The sequence below is a fragment of the Chiloscyllium plagiosum genome, unplaced genomic scaffold (assembly GCF_037043375.1).
Source record: "Chiloscyllium plagiosum isolate Xiang-an unplaced genomic scaffold, Cpla_swu_hap1 HiC_scaffold_1, whole genome shotgun sequence".
NCBI lineage: Eukaryota > Metazoa > Chordata > Chondrichthyes > Orectolobiformes > Hemiscylliidae > Chiloscyllium > Chiloscyllium plagiosum.
Genome location: NW_028270139.1, coordinates 144836896 through 144855441, shown reverse-complemented (window position 1 = coordinate 144855441; position 18546 = coordinate 144836896). Strand labels below are relative to the sequence as shown.

At 43.7% G+C, this 18546-nt stretch overlaps 1 protein-coding gene across 2 annotated transcripts in view; it reads left to right on the top strand.

The window, feature by feature from the left end:
* The window catches only part of adra1d (adrenoceptor alpha 1D), a 156774-nt gene that overhangs the window by 48344 nt on the left and 89884 nt on the right, over positions 1–18546 (top strand). For both annotated transcript variants that reach the window (XR_015758488.1, XM_043699683.2), the window contains exon 2: positions 15476–16096. Coding sequence is in view for 1 of the 2 variants with exons in the window: in XM_043699683.2 (XP_043555618.1) it covers positions 15476–16095 (620 nt within the window). In the remaining variant the exon portion in view is untranslated. The remainder of the gene's footprint in view (positions 1–15475; positions 16097–18546) is intronic.

Genomic DNA, 18546 nt, shown 5'->3' with positions numbered 1-18546 from the left:
CAAAAAAAAGGACATAAGGAAGCACAGAATGAGGAAAAACTACGTCCAATTCTCTTCAATATTGGTCCATTTACAATCTATCTCAAGTGTCTGATGTTTGCTGCATAACCAAGGCAAAGGAATTTTCAAGACACATGGATATTCAGATGTAGCTTTTGTAAGGAATCCCTGTCCCTGTCAAAGGAAGATATGAAAATTTGGAGCTGTTTTCATTAAAACAGTTGAGATTGCAGAATAATTTGACAGAGGTGTTGTTCATGTTATGAAGAGATAAGGCAGAGTTGATAAAAGCAAGCTGTTTCTGGGTGGCTGATGAGTCTAGAATGAAGGGACATCAATTCAAACTGAAATGTAAAATATTTAAGGAGCTTGTTTCTCTATACGGAGGTATGAGGCTGTGGGATGCACTGTCAGTGATTGAATCTGGGGCTTAGCTGGAAATTTCCTCAGGATTCTTCCTGCTCTTGTATCAGATGGTCATCAAACGTGGGACAAAAACGTGGTTTATATGCAAGCATCAAGTGAAATGTCCCTGTTAAACCATTAGATGAATTAACTGATTTGTTACTAGCCTCTGCTGTTGAGCATGTAGTTTGCAGGAGGTAAAGAAGTGGTTAGCTAGCTCCAGAAGAAAGAAGAAAGGGAATTATGAATTGCATTTGTGAAGTACTTTTCATGACCACAGTCCATACTAAAGTGGGCGGCACGGTGGTACAGTGGTTAGCACTGCTGCCTCACAGCGCCAGAGACCCGGGTTCAATTCCCGCCTCAGGTGACTGACTGTGTGGAGGTTGCACATTCTCCCCTTGTCTGCGTGGATTTCCTCTGGGTGCTCCGGTTTCCTCCCACAGTCCAAAAAATGTGCAGGTTAGGTGAATTGGCCATGCTAAATTGCCCGTAGTGTTAGGTGCAGGGGTAAATGGAGGGGAATGGGTCTGGGTGGGTTGCGCTTCGGCGGGTCGGTGTGGACTTGTTGGGCCGAAGGCCTGTTTCCACACTGTAAGTAATCTAATCTAATCTAATCTAAAACTCCATACAACCAGTGAAATCGCTTTGAAGTGTGTTCATAGTTGCAGTGCTCACAATTGCTGCAGCTAGCTATGCCCTAAGTTTGTGATTATTTTCATCAAGTCCTTGTTGCATTATGAGATTGCTCATAATTAGGGACATGGGCTTTGAACTACGCCAAATGGGCCTGCAATGGGAATAAAGGAATTTCCTGTACAGGAACAAATCCATCTGAAATTTTAATCTGCCCACTGAGTGAATCCAGAAAGAATGACAGGAAACCAGGAACAACAAGTCGGAGTGTAGTGTTAACAAATGCTTTCTCTGATAGCTTGTTGACAGGGCAATTGAGTTTTTGAACATGTATCTGTCACTGCATTCATGTAGCAGGTTCAGATTAGGTCAATGTTCTGGTAATTTCACAGAATCTGTCATAAATCTCCTGGACTGTATGAAACCAAACATTTTGCTGTCATTATTTTGGTGGAATCTGTTTTCACGACATTAACTCTCAGGTTTCCTATGGTGCCAATTTAATAATAACTCGAGAGTTCAAATTTAGCCACTATGGTAAGCTACATTTATACTTTTTTAATTTCTGTTGCTTCAGAAAGTAACATATTTAGGTCATTTACAATTTATTTCCTTTTAATTATTTCTCACATTGCTACAGTGACGGACACTTGTTAATTGACTGTAAAGCGCTTAGAGACTTCCTGAGGTTGTAAAAGGTGTGTAAGTGGGTATCTTGCCTTTACATGCAGAATATCAGGTCTTTGTAAATGTTCACTACAAGTCAGAAATGCAGAAAGTTTGACAAACTCAAAACACTTGCAAGAAGCATTTCATAAAAATGCAGAAACATAGCGACAGAATAAATCATTCATCTCTCAAGCCTATTCCACTGTTCAGTGAAATCAGGGCTGATCTGTGATCTCACTCCATGCACCTATCTTTTACCCCAATCCCTTAATGCCTTTAATTAAGAATGAACAATCTCGGATTTATAATTAACAATTTATCTTGCATCAATCGTTGTTTGTGGAAGGGAGTTACAAAGTTCTATTATCCTTTTGGTTTAGAACTGTTTACTAATTTCACTCCAGAAACATTGCGCTGGTTTTAACAAATATTTAATTTAGTTTAACCCCGCAGCTGGGTTGGAAAGGAGGTAGGAGTCTTCGGTCAAACAAACAGTCTGTCAGCCACATAGCCAGCTGCCTCTGCTCCCCCTCTAATGATACCAGCGGCAGAAGTGGAACTGCGTGTGTTGTACGTCAGAAACCAGTAGATGATTTTTCATTAAGCTTCATCTTCCAGTGTCAATTTGTGGCATCAGGCTAGCTGAAAGCCATTGACACTGCTTGTACCAAAATAATCTGTTCCAATTAAGGGGTTCAAGGGTTAGGGGGAAAAGGCAGGTAGGTCAGATTGAGGATTATCAGAAAAACTCGATGGGCCAGATAGCCTCATTCTGTCCCCGTGTCTTATAGTTTAACGCTGGAAAAGAGTATTGCTCCCACATCAATGGCTTTTACCCACACTGTAGGCTTTGTGACCATGGAACTCACTGGCAACAACTGCGGCTCTTTGCAGCTTTTCATTCGCAGGTTGTTCCTAGCTGTCAGGTTTCCTTACGTGGCACGATTCAGCTTCAGAGTGTCAATGACTTCCAAACTTTCAGCCAAGTTCTGCTGCTGTAGTCTGAGTGGGATGATATTACCCTGTGTTCTGGTATCAAAATTCACCTTCAGATCGATGGCTGTGGACTTCATTTCTCGCCTTCATCCTGATTTGAATTACATTTCTCTGGAAGCTGTTTCTTTATTCTGTACGTATTTCCCCTAGTCACTGGGCTTTGGACAAGCTCAGCATGATATTTCCTCTGTGAGCTCATGTGGTCATCTGTAGATCCTACACTCCTTTCTGTCTGGTGTGCATTTTTATTCCTGTGTTAATGCATCACTGTTGCCTTTTGTCTGATGTATCTGAAGGTTAGTTATTGGGTCGTCAGCACCTTCATCTATCTTCTTATGGCTTCATGTGTTCTGTCATTGATAAACTGGTAACTGGTCCACAGACCAATCAGCTATGTGTTGCCAGTCAAGGGTCTATTCATCCACACCCTTTGCTTCCAGCTTGACTGCAAACTAAGTTGCCACCACTGCTTGAACAAACAGTTGTGTAAACAATACTTACAGTGATTGTCAGATTACACACTTTTAGAAAATGCTCCCATTCCTCAACAATCTTTTGGATGTTAAAACAATTCTCCTTCATTTCCATCCACAGTCAAGAATACAGAAAAATAAAAGAAAGGTACAGCCTTTACAGTGTTGATTCATTAAATACATTTTAAATTCAATCTAGCCTCCACAGTCATGTTGTATTAGAACTGAAGGGGCAAGCGTTGTTAACTTACAATGAAAATTATTTTAAATGAAGTAGTTTATCTTTTTATTTGTTGACCATGTCACTGATCGGAAGCTTTCCGAGAATTAGTGCTCACTGACACTAGATAGCACTTTGAAAAATAAATATCAAAGCCATTTAGAATCAGATGACGAAAGCTACAGAGTGTTGCAGTGAGCCATTTCATTCAGCAGATGGAAGGTTAAAGCTGTCCATCATTAAATTCAATAAACTTGAGTATTCCTGGAAAAAGACGCATTATGTCAAAGCTTTTCATCTTGCATTCATCAGGATAATTCAGAAGTACCAAAGTTAAAGGGAGAACAGCATTAATACTGTAGAAGGAGAGATTGCTGATTGGTTGTCAAGTGAACTCTGACTGGGTGAGGTGTTGCCATGGAAAATGCACCAGATGACTGAGAGTTACCTTCACACTTAGTTAATTTCAGCTCAAATCAATTGAATAGGTAACAAACATTCTCTGGTTTACTTCTCAGGGAAATTTCTTGACCAATCAGAGTCAAAATTTAAACAAAGCTTGATAGCTTCTCTGGGAGTCGGGAGTGTGATGCTGCAAAAGCACAGCAGGTCAGGCAGCATCCGAGGAGCAGGAGAATCGACGTTTCAGGCATAAGCGATTCTCCTGCTCCTCGGATGCTGCCTGACCTGCTATGCTTTTCCAGCACCACATCTCAACTCCAATCTCCAGCATCACGTTCTCCTAGCTTCTCTTGGAGGCTAGGGCAGTACTAGTGTGAAAACAGCCAATCTCATCTGATCTTGGAAGTTAAGCAGACTCAGGCCTGGTTTGTGCTTGGATGGGAGACCGGCTGGGAATACCAGATGCAGTAGAAAGGAGCAGCACAGTGGCTCAGTGGTTAGCACTGCTGCCTCACAGCGCCAGGGACCTGGGTTCAATTCCTGCCTTGGGCAAATGTCTGTGTGGAGTTTGCATGTTCTCCACGTGGCTGCATGGGTTTCCTCCGGGTGCTCTGATTTCCTTTCACAGTCCAAAGATGTGCAGGTTAGGTGAATTGGCCATGCTAAATTGCCTGTAATGTTAGGTGCATTAGTCAGAGGGAAATGTAGGGGAATGGGTCTGAGTGGGTTGCTCTTCGGAGGGTCGGTGTGGACTTGTTGGGCCAAAGGGCCTGTTTCCACACTGTAGGGAATCTAATCATACCATTCTGCCAGTCTAGACAGTGTCGGTTCTCCCATCCAATTAACTCAGCAGATAGGCAGAAATCCCATCCATTCAGAGCTGCCAGCAGCTATCCAGTATGGACAGCGTCACCAGGAACAGTGGCCACTGTCAGTACTATAGTGGGGCTTACTGATCACTGATTGATTCACAGATGGAATGAGTATGGATGAGTTAGGGGGTTGCACATCAGCCATGGGGTGAAGGGTAGTCAGATGCAAGGAAAAGGGATTAGCTTCCTCGCAGGGAGGTTGAGAGATTGAGTCAGTTAGAACTGTAAACTCACTGGAGTTTAGAAGAATAAGGGGGGAATCTCACAGAAACCTGTAAAATTCTAACTGGACTACACAGATTACATTCAGGAAGGATGTTCCCCATGGTGGGGGAGTCCAGAAACAGAAGTCATAGTTTAAGGATGGAGATGAGAAATGTCTTTACCGAGAGGGTGGTGACCCTATGGAATTTCAATGCCACAGAAAAGGCCAAACCATAGTGTTTTGAAGGAGGAGCGAGATATAGCTCTGTATATAGATATGGCAAAAAGAATCAAGGGATATGGGGGAAGGGCAAGATTAGGCTCAATGATCAGTCATGGCCACATTGAATGGCAGAGCAGTTTGAAGGAGCCAAATGGCCTACACTTGCTCATATGTTCTATGATTCTAAGTCCTACCCTTCCTAATGTTGAATCCCTTGATCGGGCACAAGGACACAGGCTGAGGGACACTGCCAATAGATCACTGGCAAATCCAATGGGTTTGACTGCTGTGTCTCCCTGAATCTATTCCCTCACTTGTCACTAGTTGAATACCAGACTTCAATGCCACACCTCATTGGAGGGAAGTGCAAGAGCAGCAGGATTTTTAACCCCCCCACCTCCAATTATCACCAATCACATTCACTACTACCCCACCCCAGGGAGCATTAACTTCTCCAAATGTTACTACCTACATTTCCACACAATATCTATGTGTTTAGCTATCCTTTATCTGTTGACAGTTGTTTGGCAGTCATTATTTGAAGCCTTTCACTGAGGATGTAACTTCTATTCACTGAAACGGCAAACAGATGTGCTTCAAATGCACCAGCAGCAGGAGTTCGTGCCAAGTCCTGTCTGCCCCCGTCTTCATTGCAAACATGAGCACACTTTAAAAGTATTCAACTGGCTGTGAAGCCTGTTGGTTGTCTCGATGGTCAAAAATGATGCAACATCACTGCAGGTTCATCAACCAAGATAATTAATTGACATTGATAGATGCCCATTTTTGAGGATGATTTTTCTTCTGTTCTTAGTGGCAAAACCCATCTCCTTTAAAAGAATTAATAAATCCATCCAAAACTGGAATACGAAGGTAACATTTTGCCTGCTGGGAGGGCTCAAGCCAATTCTTGCTCCTTGTTTTCACTGACTACAGTTTATTATTATGAACCATGGGAATGATTGATTGTTGGCCTAAACTATGATGAATTGTTCTCAGCAGAATTCAAAATACCAATGAAAATTTATAACATCAAAGAAATAATTTTCCACTTGTATCTCTCTTTTTCACAGCAGGACTTCCTGATGTAAGTTACAACGCATTGATTGTTTTTGAGATGCAGTCATCTCTGATCTTTAGTCAGCTATGGGATCGACATGGCATGCAGCAAGATCCCAACAAACGGCTTATGAGTAGAGTGGCCAAATAGCCACTCTTCAAACGCAAAGTCGACAATAGAGTTGTTGGATCATTGAATAGTACCAATGTTCAACTGAACAAGAAGATTCAAGCTCATTTTGAAAGTAAAATGCAGTCCTCCCTCAGAGCTGCAGCATTTCCTCAGTGTTGTGTGACGCATCAGCTTCGACTGAGTTCACTTCATTCAGAAATGCTCTGCCCATTGTCTGTTTCAGCTTCACCCCGAGCCACCTTCTGGGCAGTTGTTTCCAGGTGGTTTGTCACTGACTTATCCCTTCGAGATAGGGCAAGGAGACAGGTCCCAAGGAGACAGAACCTCAGCTGGAAATGGAATTGCAGCCATCCTGTTGCTTGTTATTCTGAATCACAGGCTAGCCCACTGAGCTAACAGGCTGCTTCAAACAATGCATTCAAGTCCATCATTTGAGTCACCTAAAAAATTCCCTCAATCTGCTTCACATCACTGCATATATTTTACGAATGCAGACAGGCAGCATGTGCGGCACATTCTGAGAGTGTATTCCAACAACGTCAAGCTCAAAAACCACAGTTTGAGGCTGAGAGGAGGGTTGAGGGGGATTTTTATCACAGTGATGAGTGTTTAAAAGGCACTACCTAAAAGAATGGTTGAGTAAGGAATAGTTCAGTGTATATACATAATCATGTGCATTACCATAGCCTCCAGGACTACAGGTGAAGAGCTAGAAAATGGTGTTAAAAAAGTCAAAATGTTTTATCGGCATGGACACGATGGACCATATGGGTTCCTGAGCTCTGTAAATGTCTGTGGGATTGAATTTCTGACAGGATCTGCGTTCCTCGAATCGCCTTCCTGGGGCGGGATGGTAGTTAGTACTTCTATCTCACAACACCAGGGACCCGGGTTCGATTCCTCAGGTGACTGTGTAGAGTTTGCACATTCCCCTTGTGTCTACATGGGTTTCCTCCCTAAGATATGCAGGTTAGGTGAATTGGCCATGCTAAATTGCCTATTGTGTTCAGGGATATATAGGTTAGTTTCATCAGTCAGGGGCAAATGTACAGCAATAGGATAGGGTAATTGGTCTGCGTGGGTTACTCTTCAGAGGGTTGGTGTGGATTTGTTGGGCCAAATGGCCTGTTTCCACACTGTAGAGATTGTATTTTTAAAAACTCTATAACAATATACTGTTACAATAAAACACTTGCCTGTGTCTATACAGATGTTAGCCACTTGGCTCCTCAAACCTGCTCTGCCTTTGAATAAGATCTGGGCTGATTACTCCACATTCCCATCACCCAGTTATGTACTGAGCAGGTGAAGCTCTATCCCATGGAATTACGTTTTTTTCAATTGTCTGTTATAAGACCAGGTCCAAGGGTGGCAACACTCAAACAGAAGCATCTGGGCATAGATGGGAGATCCAGTGGAAGAGATGTGAATCTTAATTTGGGCATATAATTATATTTGTATTGTTTTGCCCTCTTGCTGCTCGTGTTCAGTGAGTGGTTGGAATAGATTGATAGATTTAAGTGGCTCATAAAATCAGGGCCTTTAATACCACTCAGTTTCTGGCATTCCCTTGCATTATATTCAGAGTGTCACAGACATGTGGGAGTTTACCATTGAGTCCTGCTAACTTAATTAAATTTCACACATACTGAGGTTCATATTCTGGAGGATGAGTGTCCTCCCATAGCAGGACTTGCACCATATTGGATCACCGAAACAATGGCACTCATATCAGAAATTTACTGCATGCATAAGGGAGGCCATTCATCTGTGGAAAGAATGTGAATTCTGTCTCCAATTGAGAAATGTTATGGTGAAGGGCCAAAGCCCGTAATGCTGGGAAAACCTGCAAAGAGTAGGAGGGAAGACAAGTTAATGAAGAGGTTGGTTTTAGTTGGTGCCAAGCTTAAGTGTTAGGATGTATTATCATGTCTCAATATCACTGCTCAGTACTGGAACTCAGACTGTAGTTAGCTGGATTGTTATTGCCTACATCACAATTGTCGCAGAGGTCTAAAAATAGTTCATTGTATGAGGCGTTTCACATTACAAGGTGCGGTCTAAATACAAGTATTATAAGCATTGGACAATGTAAGGCAATAATTAACTAATCTTACCATCAAAATAACCATTGGTAGCTTTCATAAGCAGGGAGTACCCATTGAGTTCATTTTTCCTTTAATAAAGGAATACATGCCAAATATAACCTAGCTTCTGCCGGGCTGGATGTTGTTAATCCCCTCATTCAACAGGCAGGACTAAACGTGGGATTTAAAAACATGTTTCTGTTTTGTTTCTGTTCTGATTCTGCCTCACTGCCAGTTTAACGTCGAGCAGTTGGGCCATCCTTCTGACTTGTATGGTAATGATGAGATTCACAGGAGGCTGGAAGAACACAGCAAGCTAGGCAGTGTCAGGGGGTGGAGAAGTCAATGTTTCAGGTGTAACCCTTCAGGACTGGGGGTGGATGTAAAGGGAGATGTAGATAAAGATGGGCGTTGGGGGTGCGTGGCAGGGTAGTGAGATGAGATAGGTAGGGATAGGTAGAAGGTATGACCTAGTTGGTCAATGAGAGGAATGAATCCGACTGGTAGTTGGAAAGAAGGGTCAATCAGAGGAATGGAAGGGAGGGTAGGGGCTGGGAAAGGGGTTTGGGGGATGGGAAGGGAGCTTACTTGAAATTGGAGAACTCAGTGTTCAGTCCTCTGGACTATAGGCTGTCCAGGTGGAAGATGAGGTGTTGTTCCTCCAATTTGGGATCTGATTCATTGTGGCAATGGAGGAAGCCAAGGATGGTCATGTCGGAGAGGGAGTGAGGAGGGGAACTAAAATGGGTGGTGACTGGGAGGTCAGGTCAGCCCCTGCAGACCCAGCTGCGATGCTCGGCAAAACGTGCCCTGAGTTTACATTGGGTATCACCAATGTAGAGAAGACCACATTGGGAGCACCGGATACAGAAACCTAGGTTGGAGGAGAGGCAGGTGAACCTCTGTCTCAGCTGGTAGGACTGTTTGGGGCCCTGCACGGAGGTGAGAGGGGTGGTGTACTGACAGGTTTTGCACCTTGTACATTTGAAGGGGAAGGTGCCAAGGGTCAGTGGGGAGAGTGGCGCAAACCAAGGACTGTTGGAGGGAACAGTCCTTGTGGAAGGCAGAGAGGGGTGGGGAGGGGAAGATGTTGGTGATGGGGTCTAATTGGAGTTGGCAGAAGTGTTTAAGGATGATATGTTGGATGTGGACACTGGTGGGTTGGAAGGTGAGGGCAAGAGGGTGCTGTTTTTATTGCGTTTGTTGGGGGGTTTTAGAGCAGTGGAACGGGGAATGGAGGAGGTGAGGTGCAGGGCTGTCTGGATAACAGAGTGGGAGAAAAAGACCGTTGGGATGCTTGGGAGTGGAATGTCTGCTCGCCCAAGCAGATGTGGTGGAGGCAGATGAATTGGAAGAATGGGATGGAGATTTTGCAGGATACTGGGTGAGAGGAGTCTGTGGGTTTATAGTAAACATCCGTCTGGTGATTGTTACCGGAGATGGAATTGGAGAGGTCACAAAAGGGGAGGGATGTGTCCAAGGTGGACCAAGTGAATTTGAGAGGTGGAAGTTGTGGGCAAAGTTGATGAACTGCAACAGCTCAGACTGGGTGCAGGATGCAGCAACAACTCCCACCCAATATCCTGCATTGCATTCTCCCAATTCCTCCGCCTCTGCCGCATCTGCTCGGACGAGGAGACATTCCACTCCTCAGCATCCCAGATGTCCACCTATTTCGAACAATGTGCTTTTCCCCCCTTCCCATCCCCCAACTCCCTTTCCAGCCCCTCCCGCTCCCTTCAATTCGTCTAACTGACCCTTTCTTCCAGCTACCAATCAGATTCATTCCTCCCATTGACCAACCAGATCACACTCTCTACCTGTGATCACCAATTCCTACCTCACCAACCCCAACCCCTCTATCTACAGCTCCCCTTACACCCGAAATATTGACTTAGAACATAGAACGTTACAGAGCAATACAGCCCTTCATCCCTTGATATTGCACTGACCTGTGAAATTAATGTGATGCCCATCTAACCTACACCATTCCATTATTATCCATATGTATGTCCAATGTCCATTTAAATGCCCTTAATGTCGGCAAATCTACTACTGTTGCAGGCAGGCCGTTCCACGTCCCTACTATTCTCTGAGTAAAGAAACTACTCCTAATATTATCCTAAATCTATCACCCCTCAATTTATAGCTATGTCCCTCATGTTAGCCTTCACCATCCGAGGAAAAAGGCTCTTACTGCCTTATCTAAACCTGTGATATGTCTCGATTAAGTCACCTCTCAACCTTCTTCTCTCCAACGAAATAGCCTGAGTTCCCTCAGTTTTTCCTTGTAAGACCTTCCCTTTATACCAGACAACATCCCAGTAAATCTCCCCTGAACCCTTTCCAAAACTTCCACATCCTTCCTATAATGCAGTGACCAGAACTGCACACAATTCTCCATGTGCGGCCTTACCAGTGTCTTGTACAGCTGAAGTATGACGTTGTGGCTGCGAAACTCAATCACCCTACCAATAAACACAATATGCCTTCTTAACAACCCTATCAATCTGGGTGACAACTTTCAGGGATTATGCACCTGGACATTAAGATCTCTCTGTTCATCCACACTGCCAAGAATTTTACCATCAGCTCAGTAGTCTGCATTCCTGTTACTTCTTCCAAAGTGAACTACCTCACACTTCCATATTAAACTCCATTTGCCACTTCTCAGCCCAGCTCTGCACCTTATCTATGTCCCTCTGTAACCCACAACATCCTTGGCACTATCCACAACTCTGCCTACCTTAGTGTCATCTGAAAATGTCCCAATCCATCCTTCAATGCCCACCTCCAGATCATTTATAAAAATGACAAACAGCAGAGGCCCCAAAACAGATCCTTGTGGCATACCACTGATAACTGAGCTCCAGGATGAACATTTCCCATCAACCACCACCCTCTGTCTTCTTTCAGCTTGCCAATTTCTGATCCAAACCGCTAAATCACCTTCAATCCCGAAAACTCCATATTTTATGCAATAGTCTACCATACAGAACCTTATCAAACACCTTACCATATATACCACATCAACTGCTTTACCTTCATCCACCTGTTTTGTCACCTTCTCGAAGAACTCAATACGGTTAGTGAGGCACGAACTACTCTTCACTAAAGAGTGTTGACTATCTCTATTCAAATTATTCCTTTCCAGATGATTATAAATCCTATCTCTTTTCCAACACCTTACCCACAACCGAAGTAAGGCTCACTGGTGTATAATTACCAGGGTTGTCCTGACTCCCATTCCTAAACAAGGGAACAACATTTGCTATCCTCCAATCTTCTGGCACTACTTCTGTTGACTTCTCTATCTCCTGATGCTGCCTGGCTTGCTGTGCTCTTCCAGCCCCCTGCCTGTCTACCTTGGATTCCAGCATCTGCAGTTCTTTTTGTCTCTATGAAGAGATTCAGACTCCAAAGCTGTTTCAGAAGCCCATTGGTGTGTGAGCTCTGTGCTCTTTCCAGTCAGTGGAACCTGCCACAAGCCAAGTGCAGATTTTAACTGGAAGGATTGGGACTTTGTTTCTCTATACAGAATGAGTCATCTCCCCACCCCACCCTTCCACCATGCACATTGCCAAACCTTTTTCATCCGCAATTTACCTGAGTGGCAGCAGACACCCCTCTGAGCAGCTCGATCTGTACATGTCAGTAACTAGGCAGGTTACTGTGTACAGCAGGATTAGTGGTGCTGGAAGAGCACAGCAGTTCAGGCAGCATCCAAGGAGCTTCGAAATCGACGTTTCGGGCAAAAGCCCTTCATCAGGAATAAACGTCAATTTCAAAGCTCCTTGGATGCTGCCTGAACTGCTGTGCTCTTCCAGCACCACTAATCCAGAATCTGGTTTCCAGCATCTGCAGTCATTGTTTTTACCTGACTGTGTACAGCAGCACAAGTCAATCTTTATTCCAAGCCCTTTACCAGCACAGCATGGGAGAGGTCTTTGGAAACAGGCTACTTTCTCTCAACCAAGCATTTTTATACATTCCATGTTACAATAGTTACATGCAACGCCGATATCATGATTAGCCACTCCCCCAAACTACACATCCAATCCTGTAAACATACCATCAATGATGGGGTTAAAAAATACACCAGGTTATAGTCCAACAGGTTTAGATTAGATTACATTACTGCGTGGAAACAGGCCGTTCGGCCCAACAAGTCCACACCGACCCACAACCCACCCATACCCCTAACCTAACATTATGGGCAATTTAGCATGGCCAATTCACCTGACCTGCACATCTTTGGACTGTGGGCGGAAACCGGAGCACCCGGAGGAAGCCCACGCAGACACGGGGAGAATGTGCAAACTCCACACAGTCAGTCGCCTGAGGGGGGAATTGAACCCAGATCTCAGGCGCTGTGAGGCAGCAGTGCTAACCACTGTGCCACCGTGCCACCCAAATTGGAAGCATCTCCAAATCGGAAGCATCTCCAAATCATCAATGATGGGCATCTCTACAGACAGCCCTTGGTCTTTCCATGATCTCATGATGTTGACCAGACATCTTTATCACCTATTTCTACCAACTGTTATAGAATTTGTAATTTCATTATATTTCATTAAAATTATATTGTCATAAATAATGTTATAATTATTTGGCAAAGCTGACAAATTGGGAAGCAGCTTCTCTCTCAATCTCTCTCTCTCTCTCCCTCCCCTCTGTCTTGCAGCTGCAGTTTAGGACCTCTGATATTTGCATGCTGTAAGTTGGTTTTAAACAGAAGTTTCATTACTGGATAAATCTTACTGTCTCTATTTTGAATACCTTTCATACTATTTTTAGTTGATAAGACAGCATATATTCAAATTCCATTGATAAGGGAATTCAATCACTTTCACAGTCATTAAAAGAAACGTTTTTGGATTCTCAAGATACAACAGGACATGACCTCACCCTCATCCTTATCTTATAACTGGTGAGAGAATGACAGAGATTATTTTAGAATGATCTCTATCCTTCTCCCCTTGATCTTTGGATGCAAGGATCTGCTCAATTATCTGCAGTTCCACTAGCTGTTTGCTGAGCTATAAAGCTGCAATTAATTATTTTCTTGAAGTTACACTGACCATGTTTTACAACCTCCTACACTACCTACCATGTCAATTGTCTCATGGTGCTGTCTTAGATGTCATCTGTTTACACTATTTGTTGCTTCTGTTCTGGTTTGCAGAGCAGGCATTTTCTTTACTGCCTACAGCTATCTGTTAAAGGAATTCAGTAACATCCCTTAATGTTAGTTTGTAGGTTGCATTTTAATTTACAGTTACTTAAAAAGTTTGGAATACTGTGGGATCAGACTATTCCTTCCACATTTCACTAAATAACAAACTTGGGACTGTGGTTAGTGCCCAGGTGTCTCTTTTCTAGGTTTTTCAAGGATGCTGCTTTTCAAAATGTTTGGAGTTGTCTTTCTACAGAAATCTCATTAAATTTCCCTGTCTTTCTCACCAGGACCCTACTATAAATCTCACAGGACCTTTCATTATCTTATCAGGTAACTCTGGCTGGAGACCATAAATCTAACTGTGAAAGTCTGTGATATGTAGCTGCTAAATTTCCTTTCGGCCATCTTATGTAAGCTAAAAAGTGCCCAGCAGCCATTTTATGTCAACATTAGTCATAGGCACCTGAAACAATCTGAATTCTGATGGGCACCTGTTGGTTGGATGCTAATGTGACTCGAGTTAAAAACTTTCGGCTCAGGCTTGGAGGGCCGAAGGGCCTGTTCCTGGGCTGTAAATTTTCATTGTTCTTTGTTCCCTTTGTGGATGTCGTATAGAATCCCTACAGTAGGGCAGCAAGCTAACCAGTCCATACCAACCCCCCCGAAGAGTATCCCAACCAGACCCAACTCCTACACCTGCAATTCCCTCATCTAACTGGTCAACTTACCATGGCTAATCCGCCTAACCTACACATCTTTGGACTGTGGGAGGAAACCAGAGCACCAGAGGAAACCCAGTCAAACCCAGAGAGAATGTGGAATCTCCACACAGACACTTGCCTGAGGGTAGAATGGAGCCAGGTCCCTGGCACTGTGAGGCAGCAGTGCTAACCATCATGCCACTGCCACATGTATGCTGTCACCTACTCCCTCCCTTACCACTAGCTCCCACTGGGCATTTCAGATTTCTGCCTGATTGAGCTGTCATTTAATTCTAGCTTCCTCCTTCAGTGCAACTTTCTGACACTTAGTTTCTCTTTCATAAATAGCCTTAGGCATACACTTTAATTGCAGTCACATACATTGAGGAGGAGGTAATTAACTAAGTGAGAAATGTTTGGAATTGTGGCTGAGAGCACTGCGTAAAGGCAAGCTTTTTCTTCTCTGTTCCTATTTAAATGGAATGTGACTTCAATTAATGTCACATCTGAATAAATTGGATAAATAACACCCTAGAAATTGAATTCAGATTTGATACTCAATCATTCAAATGAGCTTATTACATATCTTTTACAGTCAGCTTGCAGTAGACCCTGTAACTGCACCGGTGTCGATGCAAGGAAGGTGTTTTTGACTTGATAGAAAGCTCAAACTAGATAGAGTCAAAGAGTCGTACAACACAGAAACAGATCCTTCAGTCCAACCAGTCGATGTCGACCATAATCTCAAACTAAACTAGTCATACCTGCCTGCTCCTAGCCCATATCCCTCCAAACGTTTCTTTTTCATGTATTTATCCAAAAGCCTTTTCAAATGTTGTAACTGTACCCACATTCACTACTTCCTCTGGAAGTTCATTCTACATTGGAACCACTCTCTCTGTAAATAAGTTGTTCCTCATCTCTTTTTAAAATCTTTCTCCTCTCCCCTTAAAAATATGCCAGTTCGTCTTGAAATCCCCCATCCTAGGGAAAAGATATCTGCCATTCACCTCATCTACACTCTTCATTATTTTATAGACTTCCATGAGGTTGCCCCTCAACCTCCTACACTTCAGTGAAAAGAAAGCTGGGTGAAGTTCAATAGTAGGGACCCAGTGCTGGGTTTGACCAGATGGGGCCAATAGGCCTGTTCCCACTCTGCAAACAAAATAAAAGGAGAGTAGTTAATCGGTTTTTGTTTTTGACTATGTTTCAGGTGCTTTCTTTCCGTCTATCAAGCCCTCTGATGTGGTCTTCAAGGTGATCTTCTGGCTGGGTTACTTCAACAGCTGCATCAATCCCATTATATACCCATGCTCGAGCAAGGAGTTCAAACGAGCCTTCATCAGGCTGCTGAAGTGCCAGTGTCGGAGGAGACGGCGGCCACCCTGGCGAGTGTATGGTCACCGTGACTGGAGGGCATCTACCTACAGTTCGGAGCGCAGCTCCGAGGCTGATGTGCTGAGCAGGTCCATCGGGAGCTGCAGGACATTGTCGCTGAACAGTTCCTTTGCGCTGAGCCAAAGGCACCGAGGGAGCAGCAGCAGTGAGGGCATCAGTGGAAGCAGCGGCACCAGTCGGACACTCAGCCTTCACGGCTGGAAACTCTTCCCATCCTTCTCCAAATCACCCTTCCAACTCCGAGAGAAAATGAACAACCTCTCCAACAAAATCCGAATGGGACAGCACAGGCCCTGCACATCAGCTGCCAGTAAGGTAGACAATGTCCCAGTGGAGTCCATCTCCATCGGGGTATGCCAGGAATTCAAAGAGCACACAGCTTATCAAATATACGAAGTCACTGACTGTTATGGACTGAAAGAGACGGATATTTAAGGTGGGAATGAGGAAGGAATGAGATATATGTTCTGTAATTGTGCTTTTCATGGATTGGTGTTGTGTTTACATTGCCAACTTTAGCGAGAGTGACGAAGATTGTTTTCAAATATGGGGCCGGGAATTTCCTGGGGTTTGGTCTCTGATGGCTCCCCCATGTTGTTCAAGAGTCTAACCCGATCACCCACCCACCTCCTTCCAGGGACCCTCTGCATTCAGTCACAGTAACATTGCCAGAAGAGCAACAACACCCCAGGTAGACAATGCAAACTTCTGCTGAACTTAGGGAGCTGCCCAAAAGCATTCCTGAGAAATATCCTGGCAACTGTGTCCAACATGTGAGTGTGGGGCAGGAGAAGGATTCCAGTTCATTTATTTATTGATGTCCTCACTCTCATTCCACCTCTGCTCAGCCATTCAAGTCTTATCTCAGTGTTAGGGGTTCAAACCTCCTCAGTCAATTGCTAAGAGTGCGTTTTTTTTTTATTCATTCTTGGGATTTATTGCTCTTCCCTAATTGCCCTCGGAAACGTGGACGAGTCATGTATGATTTGTAATTGGACCCAGGTCACATCATGAACATTTTCATCAGAGACATCACAAAGCTGACTAGAATGGGATGATAGAAATGTGGGAGACTCAGGTTATAGAGGAGAAATGGGAATTAAGGCATATTGGATAGATTTGAAAGCTGTGCTGTTAATGCTTACTGTGAATAAACCTCCCAGTTCCCAGTCTGCTGATATCCTTCCTCTTTTTGAACACAAAATTGACTAAAAATAAGGCATGTGTTCCCACAGCACCTCCATGGGATGGTTAATATAGAAGGTATAGAATTCTAGGAAGGTTGTAGAATTCCAAATCTTCCATGTTTTAAGGGAAAGCCAGATATTGCTTTGGAAATAACTATATAATTATTCAAAATAAAAATTCTTTTGGAATTTTCATTTTTGCATCCTGTGGGACATTACGTGCCCTAAAGTCGTTTATATTGATATCATGCTGAATTCCCACTCATGTTGGCCAATTGCACCTTACTGAAAACAGGAACCTCATACAAATTGTCACCCTTTCAAAAGCAATAGAGATTTGCAGACCATTGAAAGTGCAACAAGTGCCGAAAGTTGCCAGCAGAGTCTCCCCTCCGCCCCCCAATCACATCGCTCCACCAGATGGGAAGGGCACAGCTGTGGCCACATTGATGGCCTTTATCGCTGTGGGCCTTCTCAGTCTTAAAGATTTCAGCTGACTGCCTTCACTTTAAGGCACCATCGTGCTCACCAATCTACGTCAGCAGTGCTCACTTCATCTGGTGAGGCTGAGTCCGTTTCAGGTCGCTGGGTTGTCGGATTTCTCTCATTTGCTTGAGATCCACCAGCCATTGGACAAGAAGAGCGGGGTAGACCTGCTAATTTGGAATGTGGTCTCCAATACCAGCAGGTGGACTGTGGAAGTGAGTGGGTCAAGACATTGAAATTGTCCAGAGATCTGAAAATGTTAAAGTTGGGAAGCTTCCACCCATTGTAAGCAATCTAAATGGAAGTGTGAAATCACAAGGAGGAACACAGTGGTTAGCACTGCTACCTCACAGCGATTGGGACCTGGGTTCGATTCCACCCTCAGGCGACTATCTGTGTGGAGTTTGCACCTTCTCCATGTGTCTGCGTGGGTTTCCTCCCACAATCACAAAGATGTGCAGGTTAGGTGAATTGGCCATGCTAAGTTGCCCATAGTGTTCAGGGATGTATAGGCTAGGTGCATTAGTCAGGGGTAAATATTGGGTAGGGGAATGGGTCTGGGTGGGTTCTCTTTGGTGGGTCAGTATGGACGTTTTGGGCCAAATGGCCTGTTTCCATGCTGTAGGGAATCTAATTTGATGGATTAAGTAAATGATCAAAAATGGTGAATGGATTTTAAGCAGTTGCTTGCCAGTGTAGAACTTGATTGTTGCTGAAAAGAGAGACATGTTGCTGAAACCTTTTGTTTTACATTCATCAGAACAAACACAAAAAAATCAGATTTCAATACTCTATGCTATTGGAGAAAAGAGTGCAGTTGGTTTTGATTAGCTGAGATGTTGCCATCATCCACCGAGATCTACCCTCAGCAAACAAAAGGGATATGACCAAGCTGCACCTTTTTTTGAAATTACCAGGAGGTTGGAGAACTGCTATTTCCCCCTTATTTTCTCGATGACTATGCCTCGGAGTGCAGTGTACCACAATGATAACTGTAGGCTAATTTCTGAGGGGGATTATAAAATCACTGATTGGCACCTCTCGAATTTAGAGTGCAAATTTGATTAAGATAGGATGGATATAAGGAAAATTACTTGGAGTCTAGGACTAGAGAGAATAGTCGAAAAATGAGAACCATTCTTTTTGGGAATGAAATTAAGAAACAGTTCTGCACACAATAGCTGGGAGAAGACTGCAACTTATTTTTTCAATC